Below are 21,132 nucleotides of genomic sequence, written 5' to 3'. Positions count from 1 at the left end.
TGGTTAGTGTGTAGCAAAGGGTGTGCAAGGCTTTTGGGCTTCGAAATTAAATAGCTCGAACAGCAATAACCCTGACCCTTGGTGACCTCTCCATAGGACATTAAGCACGTAAGTAGGTACTTACAACTTCCGCAGACATGTTGTTGTTGCTTTTTTAAAAGGCCACAGCAAAATTCAATTTCGAGTGACATTCGTTTCGTTTTTTTGCTGCTAATGGAACGAATCTTTTGTTGCATGGTTTCGGAGATAATTTTAAGTGGATACTAGCTTTTGTCAGCAGTTTCATTCGTAACTTATGTGTTGATTCAATTTAGAAGACAGACATCTTCATTTGTAAACAATCAGCTTATTTACATAACGGCAATGGTTAACTTAATTGTGTGCATTTAAAACTTAACCTTTTTTTAACATTTTGGTCGGTAACTGGCACAATTTCTACAAAAAAAATCATCATGCAGCCATAAAGTACATAGAAAAAGAAAAAAACTATTTTTCTTTTTCAGGATCTAACGGCAGCAACAATATTTTTTTGGGAAATTCAACCAGTTTCAAATCCTGAATGTTTTTTTTTTGCAATAGCAACATTTACGAAAATTTGACAAATCTAGATTGTCAGTGTCAAAGTTAATATTGATTTCACATTTTGTGGTCTGGAAAGTATGCTTCATCTCAGTCTTACTTAAGGCATTTCTATAGCCATCTCACTTTTAACATGCTTCTAATCTAGTAGAGTTTCTGTATGAATCTGGAACTCAGTATTGTTATCGCGATCAACGAGAGATCTTTTTGATAAAAATGTAATTTAAAAAATCGGGAATATTATAGTAAATTTTGAAATAAGTGTGTATATTAATATTTACAGTTATATTTTGGACATCAGCGGATTTAATCTTCAATCATGTTTCGTTACATCAGGCCTATTAATCTTATTAACTTGTTTATTTGTTTTTTAGTATTTTTGTGTTGTTTTCATTATCTATCAGCCAATGCTTGTGATTTCGACGTTAAATTGAAGCAAGTCCTCAAGAATCAAGGGTTTCACAGGTAAAGACTTTATTTATATCTATTGTTCCACTCATAATTCGTAGTTTTTCCATATAACTTACACATTAATGACAATCTTGTGAGTCAAGCTTTATTTTAAAGATTTTGCCTATTTTAGAGCACATCCGTAAACAATTTTCATTATAACATTAAGATATTAAGAAAATTTCATAGTATTAATATATGAAAAACCCAATTGTCTGCCACAGAAATTGTAATTTAAGTTGTCATCACTTAAAATCAAAATATATATTCATCTATAAAAACAGCAGTACTGTCTTATAAGCCACTAATTTAAGAGAATTTCAAATTCAACACTGTATAAATAGTAAGATCAGAACATAGTGTATCATCAAGAAAAATGAATCAAGACTTTTTTTTAACATTGTTTGAACTAATTTTCAGGAATATAACCTACGGCATAGTGTTCAACAGTGATGAGGACCAGTGCTGGTTGTACAAGGACTGTGTCATCGGGTTAGACCAGACGTTACCACATGGAGTGTATGCCAACCCTGATGAGTTGAGCACTCTGAGGCGGATGAGGAAGGTGAATGGATGTATATTCATTTTACTTTATGATAATAAGTTTTCTTTTTTATTAAAAAAATATATTTATAATGTGAATGTCTGGTCCTGTTCCCATATGTATAAAAGTCAAATTTTTAGATGACATTCTAACAGTTACTTTGCCATTTGTAATGTTACTAACAGCCAGTTTCTTCATCAAAAGTTAAAGCCAAAGTAAAAGTCAAAGTAATGTCTAAAGTAAAAGTAACGGTTAAATTCAATTTTTCTATGAATTTTGCTGTCACTTTAGCCTTGAAAAACGAATTTGACCGTTACCTTTACTTTAGACATTACTTTAACTTTAACTTTGATGAAGAAACTGGCCGTAAGAAGGATACTTTTACATTGCTGGCAAAAAGTTACAAAGCTACAGATACACAGTATTTAAAAGATGATAGAAACTTGTTGTCACATTTCTTACAAATATAAGAATACAATTAAAATAACTGAACTGCAGGAGAGATCTTTAAAAAAAATCCCTCGCTCATTAATTTGTAACAACACTTCATACAGAATATATAGTAATAACATTAGCTAGCCAACTATTCTTCTCCATCTTTCCAGCTGAATGCAGTACCCAAGAACCGCATCAACACAGAGCTTCCCGCTGAGCACTCGTACCCCACCACCACATATATCACGGAGAGGATTAAAGACTGTAAGGTGTATCTGTGGCTGCCTGTACACGCTCGGTATCATCTAGCTATGCCTGGTGGAGGGTATGTAAAACTAAAATTATTATGTAATTTTGTTTCACTGCTTCTGTTCCCAATTTTCTATTTACCTGTTATGTTGCTTACTAGAAATAGGAATTTAACATAAGGCTTATGTCAAAACTCTATTTCTAGTAAACTAGTAAAACAAATAAACTAGTAACTAGGAAAGGCAGCTAGTAAATATTTATTTCCTAATTATAATGCTGAAGAATCTATACTAATCAAATTTTAAGCTGATATATTTTTTTCTTGTCAATGGACTTATCTCTGAAACTACCTACCTGATTTAAAAAAAAAGTTTCACTGACGTACAGTCCACTTATTGAGCAAAGACTACTATGGACCACTTTATGCTAAAGGTTTAAATGAGACGCATGTGAAACCAGGGGCAGAAGCTATTACCTTAATAGCGCAATTATTAATTTCTACAATACATATAAGTATTAAATTCCTCATTCAATTGTCATTCCAGCATGGCCAGAAACACCATAGGTCCTCCGAAGCTATACCTACGCTGTCCAGACGAGCGCTTAGAGATGTGCAACAAGGATGCTGCTCGCGTCAACTTCCTCTGTAACGGCAGCTCTAAGGAAAAGTGTAGCTGGAAAGAGTTACCTTATACTTTGGTGAGTGATACTTCTGTGATAGTAGTAATTTGGTAAAACTATGAGTGTTTATAGGTTTTCCAAGTCTGTGCTTTCGATTTATCATGATTAGCTATATCAGAAAATTTCATGTATCAGTAAAGAAAGTGATTTGTTTCCAGTGTTGAGAACATTTTTACAGTATAATTACTTAAATAAAACATATTTGACGTACAAGGTTTTGTGGGAGTCAGGAATTCAAAACCAGGAGGGTATCTGTGCTATGAATTCCTGGTCCCTCCGCCATTCGAACCCTTCATGTTCGGAAAAACGACGAAACTCTTGCTAGATAGAGCGCGATTTTTACTTGTTTTTAGCGAGATGTGTTAATTAAAAATATTATCTTTTATTCCAGCTGACGGACACACTAGTGTGGCCGATCCCCATAGGCAACATGGAGCACTTGCACGCGATATCAATCGGCACGGCGGTGGTGGTCGCCGTCGGCTCGCTGTACCTCATCAAGGCGATACACGAACACAAGCTCGTTACTATGGCTTTCAACCCTTATGGAGCGAGACATGATTAGTGTCATCCTCCATCCTCCGAGCCTTTTTCCCAAACTATGTTGGGGTCGGCTTCCAGTCTAACCGGATGTAACTGAGTATCAGTGCTTTACAAGGAGCGACTGCTCTATCTGACCCCTCAACCCAGTTACCCGGGCAACACATAATTAGTGTACTTTTAGTAAAATTTTTGTAAAGTGAATATTTATGGTATGTTGTCTTTTGTTAAAGTTATTAAAATTATGTGCAATGTGTTAATTAATAGTGAGTGAGTTGACTATTTTACAAGAGCAAGGGATGGTTTAAAGTTTAAAGAAATTGACCGGTTTTTTATTTTTAATTTTACTGTATGGAAAAATGCTTAAAAATATTGCCCCTTTTTTAAATCAGGCTATATTTAAGTGTCTTTATTTTAGGACTGTAATCTGGATAATTTGACATGACCCCTAATTTTAAAGAAATTTATTTTTACTGGCTTACATGTAATATGCTTTAATGTGAGTGTGTGGTGTTAATAAATGAACAACTGAACAATGAAGACTGTTATAGTAGCCATAAGAAGCTCTATATTGTAGATCGGAAGGTGGTGAGTAAGGTATTGCTAGATGCTAGATTTACTTAAAAATTGCTCATCAAAAATTAGTATTTCTTGTCTGACCTGTGTTTCGATAAGTGACAATTTCAGTTATACAATTTAATTAAATAAAAGTGATTTCAACTTTGTAAAAGTCTTTGAGGTGAAAATATATATATATTTTTTATACCATTTCTATAACCTGTATCTTCTGTGATGCTTTTACATTTATGACATTCCTCTTCTTAATATTTATTTAATTTATGTGGTCAAAATAATAAAAAAGATACACGTATGTACCGACTATCAACCGAAGTGGACAGTATTATCAATTTAGGCAAAGCGACTATGTATGTACATCTAAAAAGAAAATTGTATACACCTATTAAGAATGTTTTACGCTTAAAAATCTTTCGACATAAAATGTATAATTTTTATATAAAAAAAATAAAAGTACCTAAGTAAATAGAACTCCGAATGCTAATAAAATAAAACTATTCATTTCTCACAATTTTATATTATTTTTATTCATATTGAACATGTATATTAAAATTCTTCATGCATTCCATCGATCTCATTAATGACTATGAAATATAATGAAAGTTTTTAAAATATTACAATAATTGTCTAGTCGAATTATATTATATTACATCTTATCCAGAATAAAAAATGTTGCAAAAAAAGTGTTTTAGATTTTTACTGACATCCTTTTAATTTAGTGCTCGGTTTTTCTATTAAAAAAACCCGATTATTATCATGAAATCTTGGAAGATATGGAATATTTTTTCGTAGGGATTAATTGCTGAATGAAAGCGAAGGATTCATTCCACCATTTACCAGTTATTAGTTGTTAGTATAATTTTTCTTCCAAAGCAGTCTAAACCTCGGGTCCTGTCCAGTCCCTTTAAGTATGGATCCTTAAAAATGAGAAACTGCTCTTGTATTCTGTAAATCGTGGGTAATTGTAAAAAAAAAAACTCGAGTCGGGGTTATGCACGAGGGGTGTTCTATGGGAGCGACAGCAAAGACCTGGTGATAGAGTACCTACCGCTTTACCCTTTGGGTACAGAACCCTTAAAACCCGCAATGTAAGTAACGTCTTTCACTTTAGTTTATGATTTTTATATGATTTGGTCGTTTGGTGCATATTATGTACAAAGGCTCGCAAAATATGTCTGAATTTCAGGTTATCCCCGCGCTCCATCTACCAGCATCTCAGTACAACGTGATCGCGTGCCCCGACTCGCGCCCAGTGTACCGAGGCGCAGCCGTGTGGTGCCGACAGGTGGCGCCACGCGCCGCGCGTATTGATCCCTTCCTTCCGCACACGGATGAACGCGCCTCATCTCACGGATGTTCATGACAGCCATCCTTAAAACGCCCCTTCCATGTCCTAGCGCTACCTACTTCTGGTACGGCCAATTTATGTTCCTAAAGACATTTACAAAGTGCGTGGCCGTCCGTTCACACTATTCCTACTAGACCTAAAGGTTTATTTAGGAAGCGGTCGCTGCGAGGTGTTTCCGTCAACATTGTGGCAGGAGTGCTGCAGTGCCTGGTGTGGTGAGGATGCAGTGTTGGGAGCGCAGCGCACGTGGCGGCCGGGCCGGGGGCGTGCCGCCGTGCGTACTCCGCGCGCCGCAGATATGGATTTAAGATTAACGAGGCCACGTAAACGCGGCGTCGCGGGGGCCGGGGCGCGCGCCGTGTTTACATGCGGGTGCAGGCGGCGGGTGCAGCGGGCGGCCGATCGATCGCTGGGCGGGGCGGGCGCGGGGCGGGCGCGGCGGGCGGCGGGGGGCGGGGCTCGCGCGCGCCTGCCGCCAGTCCGCCTCGGGGCCGCGTCCGCGCGGTCGTCGCCTGATCCCGCGGTGCGGCGCGCCGGAGTGTCTCCGCGGGTGCCCGGCGGCGGCGGCGAGCCTCGCGCCGCCCGCCCCGCGCCGATGCCGCTGCCGGTCGCAGCCGCAGCGCCCCCACCCGCCCGCGCCCCTGCCGCTGGCCGGCGCCGCGCGCAGCCTGCTCTGCCGCGACCTAGCCGAGCGAGCCCCGCCGCCCGCGCACCCCGCGCCGCGCTTGCGCCCCGTGTTCCTGTGGGCGCGCCAGCGCGACGGTACCGTGCAAGAGGTCCGCTGTGAAGATTACGACCCGCGTAACCGCATCCGTATCGCGCGTACCCCTACCGGTTGGCGAGTTATCCCGCGTACTAAAATCTTTGACTCTATACTTGTGACTAGCGCCCCGGCGCACGAACCCCTCGAGCCCGGAGCTCCCCCTGAGCGGCGCCGGCGCCGGCGCTCCGGCAGGCCGCGGCGGAGGCGCACGGACGCGACAGCGCCCGCGCCCGCCTGGCTCGCGCCCGACCTGGAGTCGCACATCCCGTCGCACACGATCGCGGTGCCGCGCGTGCCGCCCGCGCCGCCCGCGCCGCCCTCGCCGCCGGCGCCGCCCGAGCCCACGCCGCTCGACAACCTGCTGGCGGTGGCCGAGCTGGAGTTCAACCAGCAGCGCGGCGAGGAGGCGCTGGAGCTGGAGCTGCAGGCGGGCGCGCAGTACCCCTTCCTGCCCGAGGCCGAGGAGGTGGCGCGCGACGTCATGTCCTTCGAGCTGGGCGAGCCCAAGCCGCCAGACGAGATGTTCTTCGAGCAGCGCAAGACGCACGCGCCCGAAGTGCGGCCTTCTGAGGAAGACGCATTCCACAATGACATGGGAGTGCATAAAGATCTATTTGAAACTATTAGTGAAGCGCACTACCTGCCTGAGCTCGGTGGGCCTCACGACGAGGCGCTGCTCGAGTCGCTAGTAGAAAAGGGTTGTGAGGATAATCAAATTCTTGGTCAGGCGCTCGACAAGCTGGCGCACCTAGTGCACGGGTCCGGCGACTATGCTGAGGAAGAGGACGACATGCTGCTCGGCGGCGCACCTGTCGCGGATATCATTGACCGGCTCGAGCAGTCGCTAGAGTCGCCGAGTCGGAGCAGCATGACGGCGGCGCAGGGGCTCCTCCACCTGCATCACATAGGGGACCACCTGCCGCCGCCGGACCAACAACAGACCATGGAGCAGTCCTACATGACAGACGAAGTGTTTGCGCCCGCCGACCCTCCGACAGAATGTGCACTTGACACGTTATCACAGACAGTGGCGTCACAGATGCAAAATGCTAACGAAGTTAACCATTTAGAATATGAGCATGATCAGAATGCCGAGAAGAGGCTACAAGAGGAGGTTGGTAATACTGACGTAATGTATACTGAACAAGTACCTGAAATCCCTGCTCCCACCGAGGAGCAGAAACTACAAGCGTTACCGGATCAAAGTGAAGCAACGTTACCCAGTGTGAGTGAAATACCGATTCCACCTAACGATGAATCCGCTGAAAATGTCACAAATAACATTACGCTCAAAATCGAAACCGACGATACGGTATGTGACGAAGAAGGTAACTATTCAAATGCTATAAAAGAGGAAGACCCAAGCATAGATTTCATGAAAGACCTTGAAGATACGGCAAATGCTGTGGAATTGGTTGCTACGGATTTGAGTGTAAAAAATATAAAGCCTAAAAAATCTGCTAGAGTGGTGGCAAGCGTTGCGGAAACCACAAACACTATGGAAGATAGTATATCTGAAAAGGTTGACGACCAACCTAAAGATCTGAGCGTGCAGCGAAGGTTACCCACCCCGCATGCGTCGCCGAGACGGATAGACATACCGCGAGCGCCGTCGAGAGAGTCGGATGCGATGCAGTCGCCTCAGCCGAGCGGCATCCCCGCCGTGCCCTCCTCGCCGGAAATATTCACCATGCCGCAGTCCAAGAGCAAACAGTCATTGTTTTTAGAAACTTTGCTGTCATCGCCTTCGCCTAAGATGTACACGTCGGAAGTGACCATTACAAAACAGCAATGTGAACCATTAAACTTAGGCAAACATCGAAAATCCGCCAGTCCGACCGTAACGAGCTGCTCAGATGAGATTAGAAAGTTAAATAAAGAGTTTGGTGAACCACAAGAGAAAAAAGGAAGACGGGAATCGTCTGATGACTCGGTCAAAATAAACAAAGTATTCAACAAGTGCGACCGAGAAGAGCATGCAGCTGAGGCTCAGACTAAGACGAGTAAGAAAAACGATAAGGAAGAAAAGCTCCCATCAAAATATATTGAGAAAATGAGTAAAATGAGTCCAATCGAACAACTGCACAGTCTAAGAACGAGTGCTACTTTCAACATTCCCGATCCTATGTTGGTCCCGAAAAACAAGCTAAATATCATTCTCTCAGCTCCAGCTATCGAAATCCCATTGATGCTAATGAACTACCCGGAGCTAAGATTACCGGAAGCGTTTGCTTACCCACACGTCCTGCAGGATCCAGACATACTCGTCATATCATTATCGCAATTAGAAGGTATTATTATGAATGAAACCAAACGGCCGGAGTCGCCGATAAAAGAACCAAAGCCGCCTACGCCAAAAAGTACGATAAGTACATCGAGTAGCGAAAACACAACGACCACGAGTCAACCCGACCATATCAACTCCAGCACGCAGCCCAAGCCGATCCCGTCGATGGACGCGCTGGCGGGCGACATCGACGCCGCCACCTCGGCCGCGCTCAACCAGATGCTCTGGCTGCCCTACATCAGTCAACTCGAAGCAATGGCTGCATGCTCGCAAAACATGGATTTCTTAAAAGCTCTAAACTCCTCTGGCTATGCCGGACAAGGTTATCCAGAATTATCACAAGTTTTTAATCCAAATTCCCGTTTTGGACCTGGACCAACGGGTTTCCCGGTGATGCCGCCGATGGACTATGAAAATCGCATGCAATACGCCATGTGGCAGGAAGCAATGAACCATTCGAACCAACAACAACAAGCGCAGAGAGCACAAAGCCAAGCCAAAGCTAACGAGTCTCAGGCGAAGGAGATGGCGGCCAAATCATTAGACGTGCAGAATCCATTTGTTCACTCGACAAAGAGTCATCATCAAAATAAATCACACAGCAGTATGTCGTCACGATCTAGTCCAATGGCCAACTACACCGCGAGCCAGCGAGCCGCCATGCAACACAACTCGTTCCTGCAGAGCATGTACCCGGGCATGAACCCGAACATACGGCCGAACATGCCGCTGCCGGGGCTGCAGATACCGTACTTCAACCCCAACTTGATGGGCAGCCAGCGGTCGCCGCGCAGTGGGGCGCAAAAGAGCCCGACCTCGCCGTACTTCCCGAACAACAACTACCTGCAGTCGATGAAGCACTCGGAGGCGCAGGCCCACCAGCGGAGTAGTTCGACTAGTTCGCAGGAGTCGCCGCGGCCGCGGATCAGTGTAAAGTCGTTGCAAAACTTGTTGGAGCCGAGTGCGGTGGCGTCGGCGTCGTCGTCGCGGCGCGCGGCCCCGGCGGCGGCGCTGCGGCGGCGCGACGAGCCCGAGGTGGGCAGCACCACGCCGCTGGGCGAGCCGCAGCACCTGCCGCCGCACCCGCACGACCCGGCCTCCTTCCACTTGTGGCATCCGCTGTTCGGCAAGTGAGTCACTTTCATTCATGTTTACCGCTTTTACAAATATTTGCATGTTCAAAATAAGAATTCGCCGTATTTACTTTTCTTATTGGAGTTTCTTTGACTTCATAATTACCATGTGCTTTAACAGCGCAGGCGGTCGTTCGAGACGTTGTGAATTCTAAGAAAATAAATTATGAGTATAGAGGTAGACGAGTACTTACATACATTTGCCTGTTCTTCGGTAAACTGTTTCCATGTAAATTATTTCTTTTCGTTTAAAATATCAATTATTCGTCGTCGCTGACACGTATTCATGTAACACATTTCACGCTATCTTTGGCAAAAAATACCGACATTTGTTATCATAAATGTCCATAGTTATCATGCATCAAAGTACGCCTCTTTACATAAATATGTAAATGACAGAAGCGCATAAACCTGCTGTCGGAGCTGGGTACATGTTAGCGAAGGCAACAGACTTGCTAGTTAATATAGAACACAATATGCTTGGGTAATATTGTATTGTTTATTTATTCTGGGCCGTTTATTGGGTCAGGCCGGCGGGCGAAGCTAATTTTGACAGAATCGATCGGCTACCAAAATAGTGGCGAAGTTGAAGGGTTAATATGTTGGGCTTTGGGTCAGTCGTCTTGTCAACATTTAATTAGAACGGAGACAAAGCTGAGCGGAAGCTTGCTGATTGCTATGGGACATACGACAGGGGGGATCCAGGACCCTACTGCGACCTACGTATATGTACTTGCTTTAATTTAGTATGTTTACGATTGGTCTTGTCATCCGAATATTTATTTAGACGCATGTTTTTTGCAGAATTGCTCTGTTTCCATTGATATTTAATTGTGAATAATCTAGCAATTGTTGATGAAATCTATATCTTCAAAATGCAGAATTAGCTACAACATGGGATTTTCTGTATGGATATTATTATAATATCATCTATCGCATTTAACACTATTTTGAGCATGAAATTCTTGTATACCCTCAAACTTTCACACCTATTCATCTAATTTATATTTCTATAACAAAATTAATTAGCCGCAAATAATTTGAGTTATGCCCGATTCGTCATTTTAGTGATTTGGCATCCATAAAAAACGTGTCCCGATTTGTCATTAAATAAAATGTTTTATTTTACTTAGTCCCAATTGGTCATCCGTACTTTATTTTGTAAAAAGTACTGTCAACAAGATAAGCTTTACAATATTGTAATATGTTTTTTTTTATTTATGTTGGTTATGTTTTTTCCGAATATGGCAAGACGCTATTAATAAAATCGCGATTTCAACGGCGTCACACACCGCACGGCCAAAACCAAAATACCAGGATCGCATAAATCAGATGAGTAATATACCAATCAACGAGTGTCCATGGAACTGCCCACCGTGTACTAGGACCGCATAACTTACAGGAGAATAGCAGTCAAGAGTGTCAGGATTTTTCGTTCTTTTCCTAATTGTAGATAAACATACCAATTTACACCATCATTCATAATTTTTATGTATACAATCTCTTTGCTAGTTATGGGCCCCTGGTACTTTTGTTACCGGCACAAAAAGTATCGAGTCACATTTTCGGGTTTATAAAATGCCCATGTTGTCTTCACCTGTGTTTTAATGTCAATTTTATTATATTTATATGAGAGCTATACCTTTACCTACATCGAAGTTTTTCATTTAAAATTTCTTCTAACACTTTTATTTCTGACGGTACTCTGATACGTGAAATTTTATGCGGGTGACGAATCGGAACTCAAAATTTAAATATTAAATTATTTATTTTGCTCGAATGACCAATCGGGATTTGGTGTATGGAAAAAATAGTTGGTGACCAATCGGTACTAATGACAAATTGGGAATAACTCAATAATTTGAACCCAAATTCGTAAACAATACAATAACAAAATAAGTTACTGTCTTCGTATCACATTAGAAACATACTCTTCATCTTCATGCATAAATATTAATTGAGCAGAACGTTTGATGCGCTCGTCTGTGTGTGCGCCAATAAAATAATTACAAATTGATGTAGGTAATTAATTCAGAGTCGCACAAATTAGTGCAGATACCTAATAAGTCTTAGTATGTACATTGCTGCAAGCAAGTGATATATCGTTGGAGAGTCTTGAAAATATATGTTATTTGTTGGAATGTTAATTTAAATACAATTTACTAAGTTAAAAGTAGATTAATTTGACATCGAATTCATCTGTTGTGGAGATAAAAAAGCATGCTATACTGTCATATACATATAGGTAATGAATGTTCTTGACACTCCCAAGATAGTACTTTATCCCTACCTAAGATTTTTTTACAACCGTACATATAGATAGGTAAAGGGATCGATGAATCGTTTTAACTACAAAACAGTCGCCCTGATTAAGATGAAATTTCATACAGTGATAGCCTAAAATCCGCAGGATAAGATTACCCAACTGCGCAAAAGCCACAAGGATACCAATAAAACATCAAGTAGTGCCATACTTCTGGACCTGAATTATGACTCATAATGTTTATTATGTACTCAAAGCGTGCTCGTTACTTTTTATCATCACTGTTTTATTATTTCACTGACTAGGTACTGCTCTTATCTTAAGTAGGTAAAGTTTATATACCTATTTGCCGTGGACTCAGGTAAACTAGGACTTAGGTAACACGGATTCTTTGGTCCTTTGGTGTGAAAGTTTTATTGGGTTACCCGGGTAACTGGGTTGAGGAGATCAGATAGGCAGTCGCTCATTGTGAAACTCTGTGAGTTAGACTGGAAGCCGACTCCATATTTTTGAAAAGGCTAGGCGATGATGATGTCTTGTAACTTATTTCTGCTTAAATCACCAAGTATTCATTCAAAAATTCAATAGAAATCTGAGACAGCTCATAATAAATCAATCCACTACATATCAATAATTAACAGCTTTACTGTACCAAACACATTATACTTGTAACTAACAAAATCGATACCGCATCCTTGAGGCGACTGTGATTTGACATACAAACTACACACCGGACTATTCCCATAATTAAATATTGAAACGTCCCTACAAAGACTGCAGTACATAATTACATATCTACCTACTTCAAAGCGAATCTATCGCTTAAACATTCATAAAGACATGCGACTAACAGACGAAAATAGATACGAGTTCTCGATTATTACTTCAAATCGATACATCGTTTGTACGGACAGAATAATCGTATTACACGCTGCGAATTTATATACAAAGGAATTTATTTATATGTATTATAGATATACATATACGTACAGGATTTATGTTCGTTTTGATGAATTATGTATTTTTGATTTAAGTACCTATGTTTGTTTGCATATAAAGAATTGAGTATTGGTATGTAGGCGGGATCGATTGAAGCAAGGCTTATTTGGGAAATCAGTGTTCTTGGAATTCGTTAAAGAAAATATGTTTAAAGGTTGTTTTTATCTTTAGCTCATTAGCAGGACTTGTAATCGGATTTTCGTTGAATCAGATAATTATCAAAATAAAAAAATAAAAATTGATGAGCAGTTCAATATTGGGACTACGTTTGGTGCATCTTTCTATTTTCATATTATGTAAAATGCTTAGTAATCATTACCGAGACATTTTTGTAGTTAATTTATTTTGTACGTTAAGACGTAATTTTTTGTCATTAAAAATAGGCATTTTACCTAATTTTAGGTACATAAGCTGGAAGTTTCGGAATCTTTAGTACAGCCCCGACAAAGTTTAACACAAAATACTTCAGATTATTCCTAAAGGCCTGTAGGGGAGGCTTTCAGGTATTGCGCGTTTCTTATATTCAGTTTACTACGAAGAACTTTCATGGTAATTTCAGGTACTAAGGAAATTACCAGAGTTTTTGTGTAAGCGACTGCCTATCTGACCTCCTCAACCCAGTTACCCGGGCAACCCAATACCCCTAGGCGAGACTGGTTGTCAGACTTACTGGCTTCCAACTCCCCAGATTGACTGTCAAAAATGTTCAAATGACAGCTGTAGTAGATCCCTAAAATTGTGATCATGCTAGAGGTACATTTTCCTAAAAAAATATTGACAACGTAGCGAACCCGTAAATAGTTTATATTGAAGCAATTACGCAATCTCGTCCCCGATATTCGTAGGTGTTTCAGCCATTTTAGTCGCTACCTTTAAACTTTAAATAGAAGCGACCTAGTTTTGGCTTTTATAACCCGATTCGCTATATTTGACGTAGCTCGTATAGCTCTATTACTAGCCTTATCTAAAGGAAAATCTTTTTAATATATTCATTTTATATTGCATGTGCAGCCTAGATCAAGTTGATATTGTAGGACTTGTTAGGCAGTTTTCCTGATATTTTTAAGACATGCATCTAATACTAATGATACTGGTTTTTTTTGGATCCTTCACGCATACTGTTTAGTTTACCAGGCAAGGTAGTGACCAAATCTGTTTCAAAAAAATATAATACATAGTTTGATACCTAAAGATTTGACAATATTACTATGTAATAAAAAATCGATTTAATAAATTCAATAAAAAATGGCAAAAGAAATAAAAACATTAGATCTTTTTTTCCTACCACTACACAATGGGACCTTATCAAGTAATTTTCATATTACCATTTCACATGTCGGACAGTTTTCCATACATTAGACATTAATAATATATGTTCTAATCGCCGTCTTCAGCTGTAATCTAGAACTAAGGCTTCACACAAACTGGGTCAGCTTTGTTCTAGAAAAGCTTTGAAGAAACTGATCATTTATTGACTTCCCAATAATTGTAGGGTGCATTTTCAGTTAATGGATGTAAAGTGAATCGTAAATGTGTAACGTGTTGCAAGGAAGGATACAAGTTTTCACGATATTATGATGGTCTTTGCCTCTTTTAAAGTCTGCGGGATTGATGAGTAGGTATTTGAATTTATAAACTCATCCTTGTAAGAAAAGCTCCTATTTATCTTGTGCCTTTGCAACACATAGATAAATATACACACACCATTGTCAAAGATTCTACATTGATAATTCTGTGTGTCAGGACAAGTTCAGTTCCCTATAGATTTTTTACGTTAATTATGAACAATGTTGTGAGGACTTCAAACCAGTTAATTTTTAATAACACTGCATATTAATTAAAAGTTTTATCTTTTTATTCCACATCGCGTGAGAAAAATCGATTGGTAGCACATGTGCCAGTATTATGGTTAGTATTCAATGTAATAGTCCTACTTTATAAAACTACGTTTTTAAGTAGCCGTATCATTATATGACATATTAAAAAAACTACATTTTACGAGAAGTTTTGCAAATGATAAGTACCTAATTGGTGTTATTAGCAAACTTAGACAAGGTTATTTTGGAGAAATAATTTGTTTCAAGAATTTTGTACCACGTACACGTATCCCTGGCAGTCGTTACAGGTAGTCAGAAGCCAGTAAGTCTGACACCAGTCTAACCAAGGGGTATTGGGTTGCCCGGGTAATTGGGTTGACGGGTTCAGATAGGCAGTCGCTCCTTGTAAAGCACTGGTAGCCAGCTACATCCGGTTAGACTGGAAGCCGACCCCAACATAGTTGGGAAAAAGGCTCGGAGGATGAGGATGATGGATGCACATAATATAAGCCAGAAGAAATAATCGTGTGCGAATTTTTTTGATGTTTTCCTTTAAAAAAGATTCTTGGAGATAATATAACGTAAAAACTAAGTAACCACACTAAAACATTATCCTTCTGGAAACCAGCCAGTATGTAAATATATCTTTTATCAGTTTTGTACCTACGTGTAAGAACCTTTTGGCTTATTATTTTGCTGTCATATTTTCCTCAATACAAGACTGTTTATCCAGAGATGTTATCTCTTACCTAAATAAATTAAATCCATCCTTTCAGCCCCATTAAGTCTAAGCAGTTATTTCAGACGCCTGTGATTGGCTAATGTCATCTCTGCTCGACTGTGATTGGTCGATAAAAGTTTAATCTCGCGTCAGATTGGGTAGTGTGTTGTTTCAGTTTACGTGATGTCATATTGATTCTTTATTAGGTCAAAGAATTCTTGATTTGAAAAGATTTGTTTATTTTCTTTAAGATCTTACAGAACATTCATATTTGTACCTAATATACAGCGTGTGCAGCACCTTTAATGCAAGGGTTTTGACTTTAATTCCCAAAAAACGATTTACCTATTTCTACAATATTATGTGAAGTAAAAGCTACAAGAGTTTTGCTTTAAATAAAGTGAAAATTTATCCAGAATCTGGAATTAACTGTACATATCCGTGTCTACAAATTACAAACTTCTCTTTGATCTAAACTACTTGAGAATACTATAATTTATCCATTGCTTCAGTCCGTTAAATTGTGGCTACTTTAACTACTATTTAGGCTGCTGACAAAATACTTTGAAACAGTAAAATTGTGAATGTTTTGTCCAATATTTTGCAGTCGGTTTGTCCTCATTTAACCGCAACTTGTTGCTCCTCATTACTTATGTAATAGTTACCAACAGCCATCCAAAATTCTGCTGTTAAAAATCTGTTTCTCTTTACTATAAGTTGGCAACCAATTTTTACCGAATTAGAGCGCTAGCGATCAATTTTCACCAAATTTAGAACTTTGGTATATACTTTGAAAAGTAAAAGAAAATTATTCTTAGAACCACATCATAAATATGCTAATTACAATTTATTACTTTTTCAATTTCATGAAAATTTTCTACTTAAATATTAATATTAACATTCACGATTTTCATTGAAATTAATAACTCTACAAAGTCAAAGGGAAACGGTAGAACGAAAGTCTTTGATTACTCAATTTTAATTAAAAGGAACATTATTGCAGTGTGCAGTAAAATGTGTTATGTCTCTATAAATCTGTGTGTCTTTATCTAGCTTGGGGGTGGTGTGTATGTCTGTCTCGGTCGCACGTACGTCACTGAAGCTGGCCAGGGTTCGGAGGCTACATTGATTTTATTGTGATTCGGCCGTGTTCGATACTGCGATGTTTGGATATTGGACGGCTCCGGACGCCTCGGCCACTGCCTGTCAGTTTCGGCTCTAAAACTTCGAGGAAAAGGCTTTGTACGTCTTCTTTGCTTTGTTATTTTAGTTTCTCTTCTCCAGACTTTGTAAAAGCCATCTTTATTTTTGTACAGTCTTTTGTTGCTATTAAATAGAAAATTTATTATTAGTTTTTAGATTTAAAAACGCTATTCAGTCTATCAAGTTGTGCAACCAATTCCTCTTCAACTGCAGATTAATGCAATAACAAGTTATTTCCTCTTTGCGACCCCACAGATCTAGGTCCTGACCTATCCAATTTTATTATCGACTTTTCATTTCGTTGTGAATAACAGAGTTTTAAAAACAAGATCAGGTGTAACGACATTTTCAACTCCATCGAAAATAGTGAATCTTTCCCAGTTTTTGAAAGGTGAAACTATGTTGTCCTAGTTAGATAGGACGAAGGTATTCGCATATTTGGAAGATGCGAGCAAACAGCTATCAATTTGGCAGAACGCTGAGCGCTACTTCAGTTTCTAGGTCACATAGGGTCACGCTCTTCAAGGAAATTCCACATGGATACACCGAATATTTGCCTGACCTGACTTAATGGAATTTAGGACTCAGCTTTTGCAACAACTAACGATGCTATATTAGTAAGGATATATCGCAATAGGTCTCATATAAATATCTCAATCATTACCATACATTTCTGAGGTCCCACGCATATCATCGGTGACATCTCTATTGCATCTGATCGTTGCATCTATTGGCAAATTGGGTTCTCACACATATCTCCACGTGACACATTCGCAGTCGACCTGCATCCTGACCTAGTAGGCTGGCCTATTATCCTATCACGAGCACCTAGTAGGTGCATCCTGTGCATGTAGTAGTTCAAGCATGGATAAAAGTTAATGGTGTGAAGGGTTTTCATCCAATTGACCTAATGTACTCCCCCCTACCACCTGCACTATAGTTATGAAATTAAAATAACTATTTTCAATCATCCTGACCAAATCTACAAACTTAATAATGTAAAATTATTTTTTGTTGGCGCATGACACGATTTGAAAAAAAAACATTGACCCATTTATTTAGGAAGGCTTTATTTAGGGAACTTTTAACGCATAACTTCCCATGGAATGCAGGTAAAACTAAACAAGAGTTTTTAATGACTTCCATTACTCACTATTTACTCCTTCAATTCTACATCCTGAGCCACTTTTGGCTCCAGTAGCCCAACAGCCTTGTACCCTAGCCTTGCAGCCCAGCCTCCCAGGCCAGGCGAGCTCAAGCTGAAATCAGGTCAAGGTCTTGTACAGCCAATAGGCAGCTTCCTGCGAGTGTACCTATGTATTGACGTTATTGCAAGCCCTAGTTGTTGAATATGATTAATGAGATTGTAGACTTGTAAAGAACTGTACAAGTTGTGGGTGATTGGATTCTAATGTAGACTCATTTTGGGGATTTTTTTTAGCAGAATTATTTCTTTGCTTACAAGAGTAAAGGGATAGAGGTCACCTGTGTCTGCGACAATGTTTGTGCACTACAATATGTCCTAAACAGCTGACTCGTTCTGTATCAATCTGGTTATTCTCACCTAATAGACAGGCATATGTTGCTGGGGAGTTTGTTGCGCCACTTCTTCCCAGCAAAAACACACAGGAAGTGGTGAAGGGTGGGCGTTTTGGTTGCTGTCTTTTGTTTTTGGCTTTCGAAAAGTGCTGATTTATCAGTCTAATTTGAATAAATGTTTTTGAGTTTGAGTTTGATGGCGATCTCCTTAGACATCACAGCCGCTTGGCCAACTATCGGTCTGGAATAGGTACATTAAATTAATAGTATTCTCCTAACACATGCTATTAACCAACTCTTATATTTTAAGTGGTTAGAAGACCGTTATCCCAGTACGCCTAACTAACCGATTTAACTATCAGTCGTTAGTTTTTCTTAGGAATGCTGTAAAGATCATTGATCTACATCGAAATAATCGCTAAAACACCGCAGTTTACTGTTCTCATCTTATTTTGCAACTATCTGAGTAGTTTGCGGTGTGCCGATTATGCAGAACGACCGTGCTGGCATTTTAATATAGGCATATTTTTTTAAAGGAAATGTATTTTCAGTAATTATGGCGTTTAAGTGTATGAGGACTTTAAATGACGAGGAAACAGAAGTATTTTTATGTGGTAAAAACGTTTTACCCAACTGTGTCAGAAAGAGGGTTACAAGGGCTTTGAATACATCACAAAAGCTTATACTTACACCGAGGAATAAAGTTATTATACAAATGTTTTGCGTTGGTTATATACGCCAAATAAAATTTGCTTATACATAATGAGACCAGTATGATTCTTTTTTGGACCATATTTTTCCTACAAAACAGGTTGCATTCAAAAAATATGTGTATCCAAATAGTTTATGGTGCAACTCCATTTAAATTTCGAACAGCCACAAAATTGTTCGTTACGTTTTTTGACAGTTGGTCAGATTAGACCCGCGAGCTCGAGGTATTGTTTAGACAGTTGGTTTACGTTGCAATTCTATTCAGAAGCTTTATTCTGATTAAAAAGCTTGCAACTGAAATACCACATTTAAAATACCTACTTTGTTTAAACTACCTATTCAAAAGTTTTTACTTTGTTTGTACGAGGGCTGCCTTTTAAGTTTTGTCGTTTGAAATAAGTATAGATAATCCAATAGGTTATTACCGTTTATTATTTTTTTAAGAATATTCAGCGATGATTAATGCACTTTAGCATGCGTTCAAACCAGATTTTAAATATTTATTCCATTCCAAAGTGGGGGTAGTCAAAACGGCCGATTTGTATACGTCAACAGCTTCTTCAGGTGTGCTGAAAGGTAGTCCACGAAGAATTTTCTTAATTTTAGGGATTGTAATAAAATCATCAGTGCTTAAGTTAGAGCTGTAAGGTGGATGATCCAATATTTCAACATTTTGGGAACTCAAAAACAGCTTTGATTGGCGGGCGGTGCGCGAACTTGCATTGTCTTGGTGCAGTATCATTCGACGTCTTGGATTATTTTTTCTAAATTCGGTGATGACTTTTGACAAACAAACAGTGGTATACGAGTCAGCGGTAACTGTCTCGCGATATTTTAGTACAACATTGGCGACATGATCACAATTTGCCAAAAACGAGGCAACCATTTTTTTTTAAGTGCTTTGCGAGCGTACGACTTTGGTCGGTTTTGGCTCGTCTTGGAAGACCCAGACAGCTGACTGCTGCTTAGAATCCGTATCGTACGCGTATATCCAGGACTCGTTACCACTAACTATATCATAGCCCTGCTCTGACTGTCCTCGGTTGAATCACTGCAGAGTTTGATGTCACCAACTTACTCGGGCTGTATTTTGGTCGTCGCTAAGAAAATGTGGTATCCAAGGAGAGATCATCTATCTTACGCGAAGTTCTTCGTGTAGGATATTTTTGACTGTGGTCCCTGAAATGCCCACGGATGCCTCTATTTCACTGTATGTTACATGTCCGTCTGCGAGGATTAGCTGCCGCACAGCCTCGATATAAACTTGCGTCATGGCGGTTTTTGGACGACCCTCACGTGGCCTGTTACCGAAGCTAGAATGCTTACGTTGAAATTCTAAATATCAGCGTTCTACAATCTTAAAGCATGGTGCTATATCACTAAACACAGAACTAATCTCCTCAAAGCGTTGAAGTGGCGAGAATCCCCTTTTAAAGTTGTAGAAAATTATCACACGTAAATTTTCCTTAGACATTTCCATTTTGACAACTGACTTGTCACCTTTGAATAGACAATACAATAAAACTATTCGACCAATTTAGAAAAAATCTTTGGTTTTAGAATTATAAATTCAAAAAGATGAAAATGGCATATATATATATTTTTAATAATCGCGATAGGTTAGCAAACGACAGAACTTAAAAGGCAGCCTTACGTAGTTGGTCGTCGAATTATCTCTAAATTGATTAATCTCACGTGTGAACAATTACTTTGTGAACCTAAAAATAACGTAAATAACTTCATAAAAAAAAGACGAAGTGGTAGAGTGATACAGAAAGTATACAAGTCCAAAAGTAAAAAGCGTTTTCACAACGGTATAAAATCTTTTTCTTAAAATCATCACCATAAAAGTCCCGAGAGGTTCCTATTGCGAACATTCAAAATAAGTGATTTTAAAAGTACCCACCCAATCGTAATTTGGTGGCAGTTGACGGAGGGAAGACCCCAAAGGAGTGACTTACCCTTCGGCTAAATGAGGGATTTTTTCATAATAACGCTGCCTTTGAGGATTCCTTGCCTTGGGCCCTTGAGGAAGATGAATGAGATTTTTTTAAACATTTTATTTTAATAATAGAATTTATAAAATATGGAGTTGTGGCTCATTAAAGTCGATCGATGTGGCTAAGTTACGCGTTCCTTGTGGGGATGGGTAAAACATAGCTTGATTTCCGAAAGCTAATAATTCTGATAAGGATTCTGATGTGGATATTTAAATCTTCAATATTCATTCAGAAGTTGGAACGAAACATTACAACAGGTATTGTGTTAGATACATTGTTACTGGACTGCGGAGG

At 39.8% G+C, this 21,132-nt stretch overlaps 2 protein-coding genes across 2 annotated transcripts in view; both read left to right on the top strand.

Annotated features, from left to right (window-relative positions):
- Window positions 1-739: 739 nt before the first annotated feature.
- Window positions 740-3,661, top strand: LOC110379207 (phosphatidylinositol-glycan biosynthesis class X protein). The gene is made up of 5 exons (XM_064035846.1): window positions 740-1,044; window positions 1,450-1,594; window positions 2,179-2,333; window positions 2,803-2,956; window positions 3,330-3,661. Exons 1-5 carry the CDS (start codon window positions 899-901, stop codon window positions 3,501-3,503), a joined length of 774 nt encoding a protein of 257 aa, XP_063891916.1. The 5' UTR covers window positions 740-898; the 3' UTR covers window positions 3,504-3,661.
- Window positions 3,662-5,225: 1,564 nt separating this feature from the next.
- The window catches only part of LOC110379206 (uncharacterized), a 95,308-nt gene continuing 79,401 nt past the window's right edge, over window positions 5,226-21,132 (top strand). The window contains exons 1-2 of the mRNA XM_021338749.3: window positions 5,226-5,409; window positions 5,721-9,582. Coding sequence (XP_021194424.3) covers window positions 5,226-5,409; window positions 5,721-9,582 — 4,046 coding nt within the window. The remainder of the gene's footprint in view (window positions 5,410-5,720; window positions 9,583-21,132) is intronic.

This window comes from Helicoverpa armigera, chromosome 8 (assembly GCF_030705265.1).
Source record: "Helicoverpa armigera isolate CAAS_96S chromosome 8, ASM3070526v1, whole genome shotgun sequence".
In the NCBI taxonomy this organism is placed as follows: domain Eukaryota; kingdom Metazoa; phylum Arthropoda; class Insecta; order Lepidoptera; family Noctuidae; genus Helicoverpa; species Helicoverpa armigera.
The sequence above is the reverse complement of the archived record's forward strand: the minus strand, read 5'-3'. Positions and strand labels throughout refer to the sequence as shown.

Excerpts from the sequence above, each read along its gene's own strand:
- LOC110379207 (XM_064035846.1), top strand. The coding sequence starts at position 899 with ATGTTTCGTTACATCAGGCCTATTAATCTTATTAACTTGTTTATTTGT. Across the intron at positions 1,595-2,178 it reads CTCTGAGGCGGATGAGGAAG|CTGAATGCAGTACCCAAGAA; the intron begins GTGAATGGATGT and ends CCATCTTTCCAG. Across the intron at positions 2,334-2,802 it reads CTAGCTATGCCTGGTGGAGG|CATGGCCAGAAACACCATAG; the intron begins GTATGTAAAACT and ends TTGTCATTCCAG.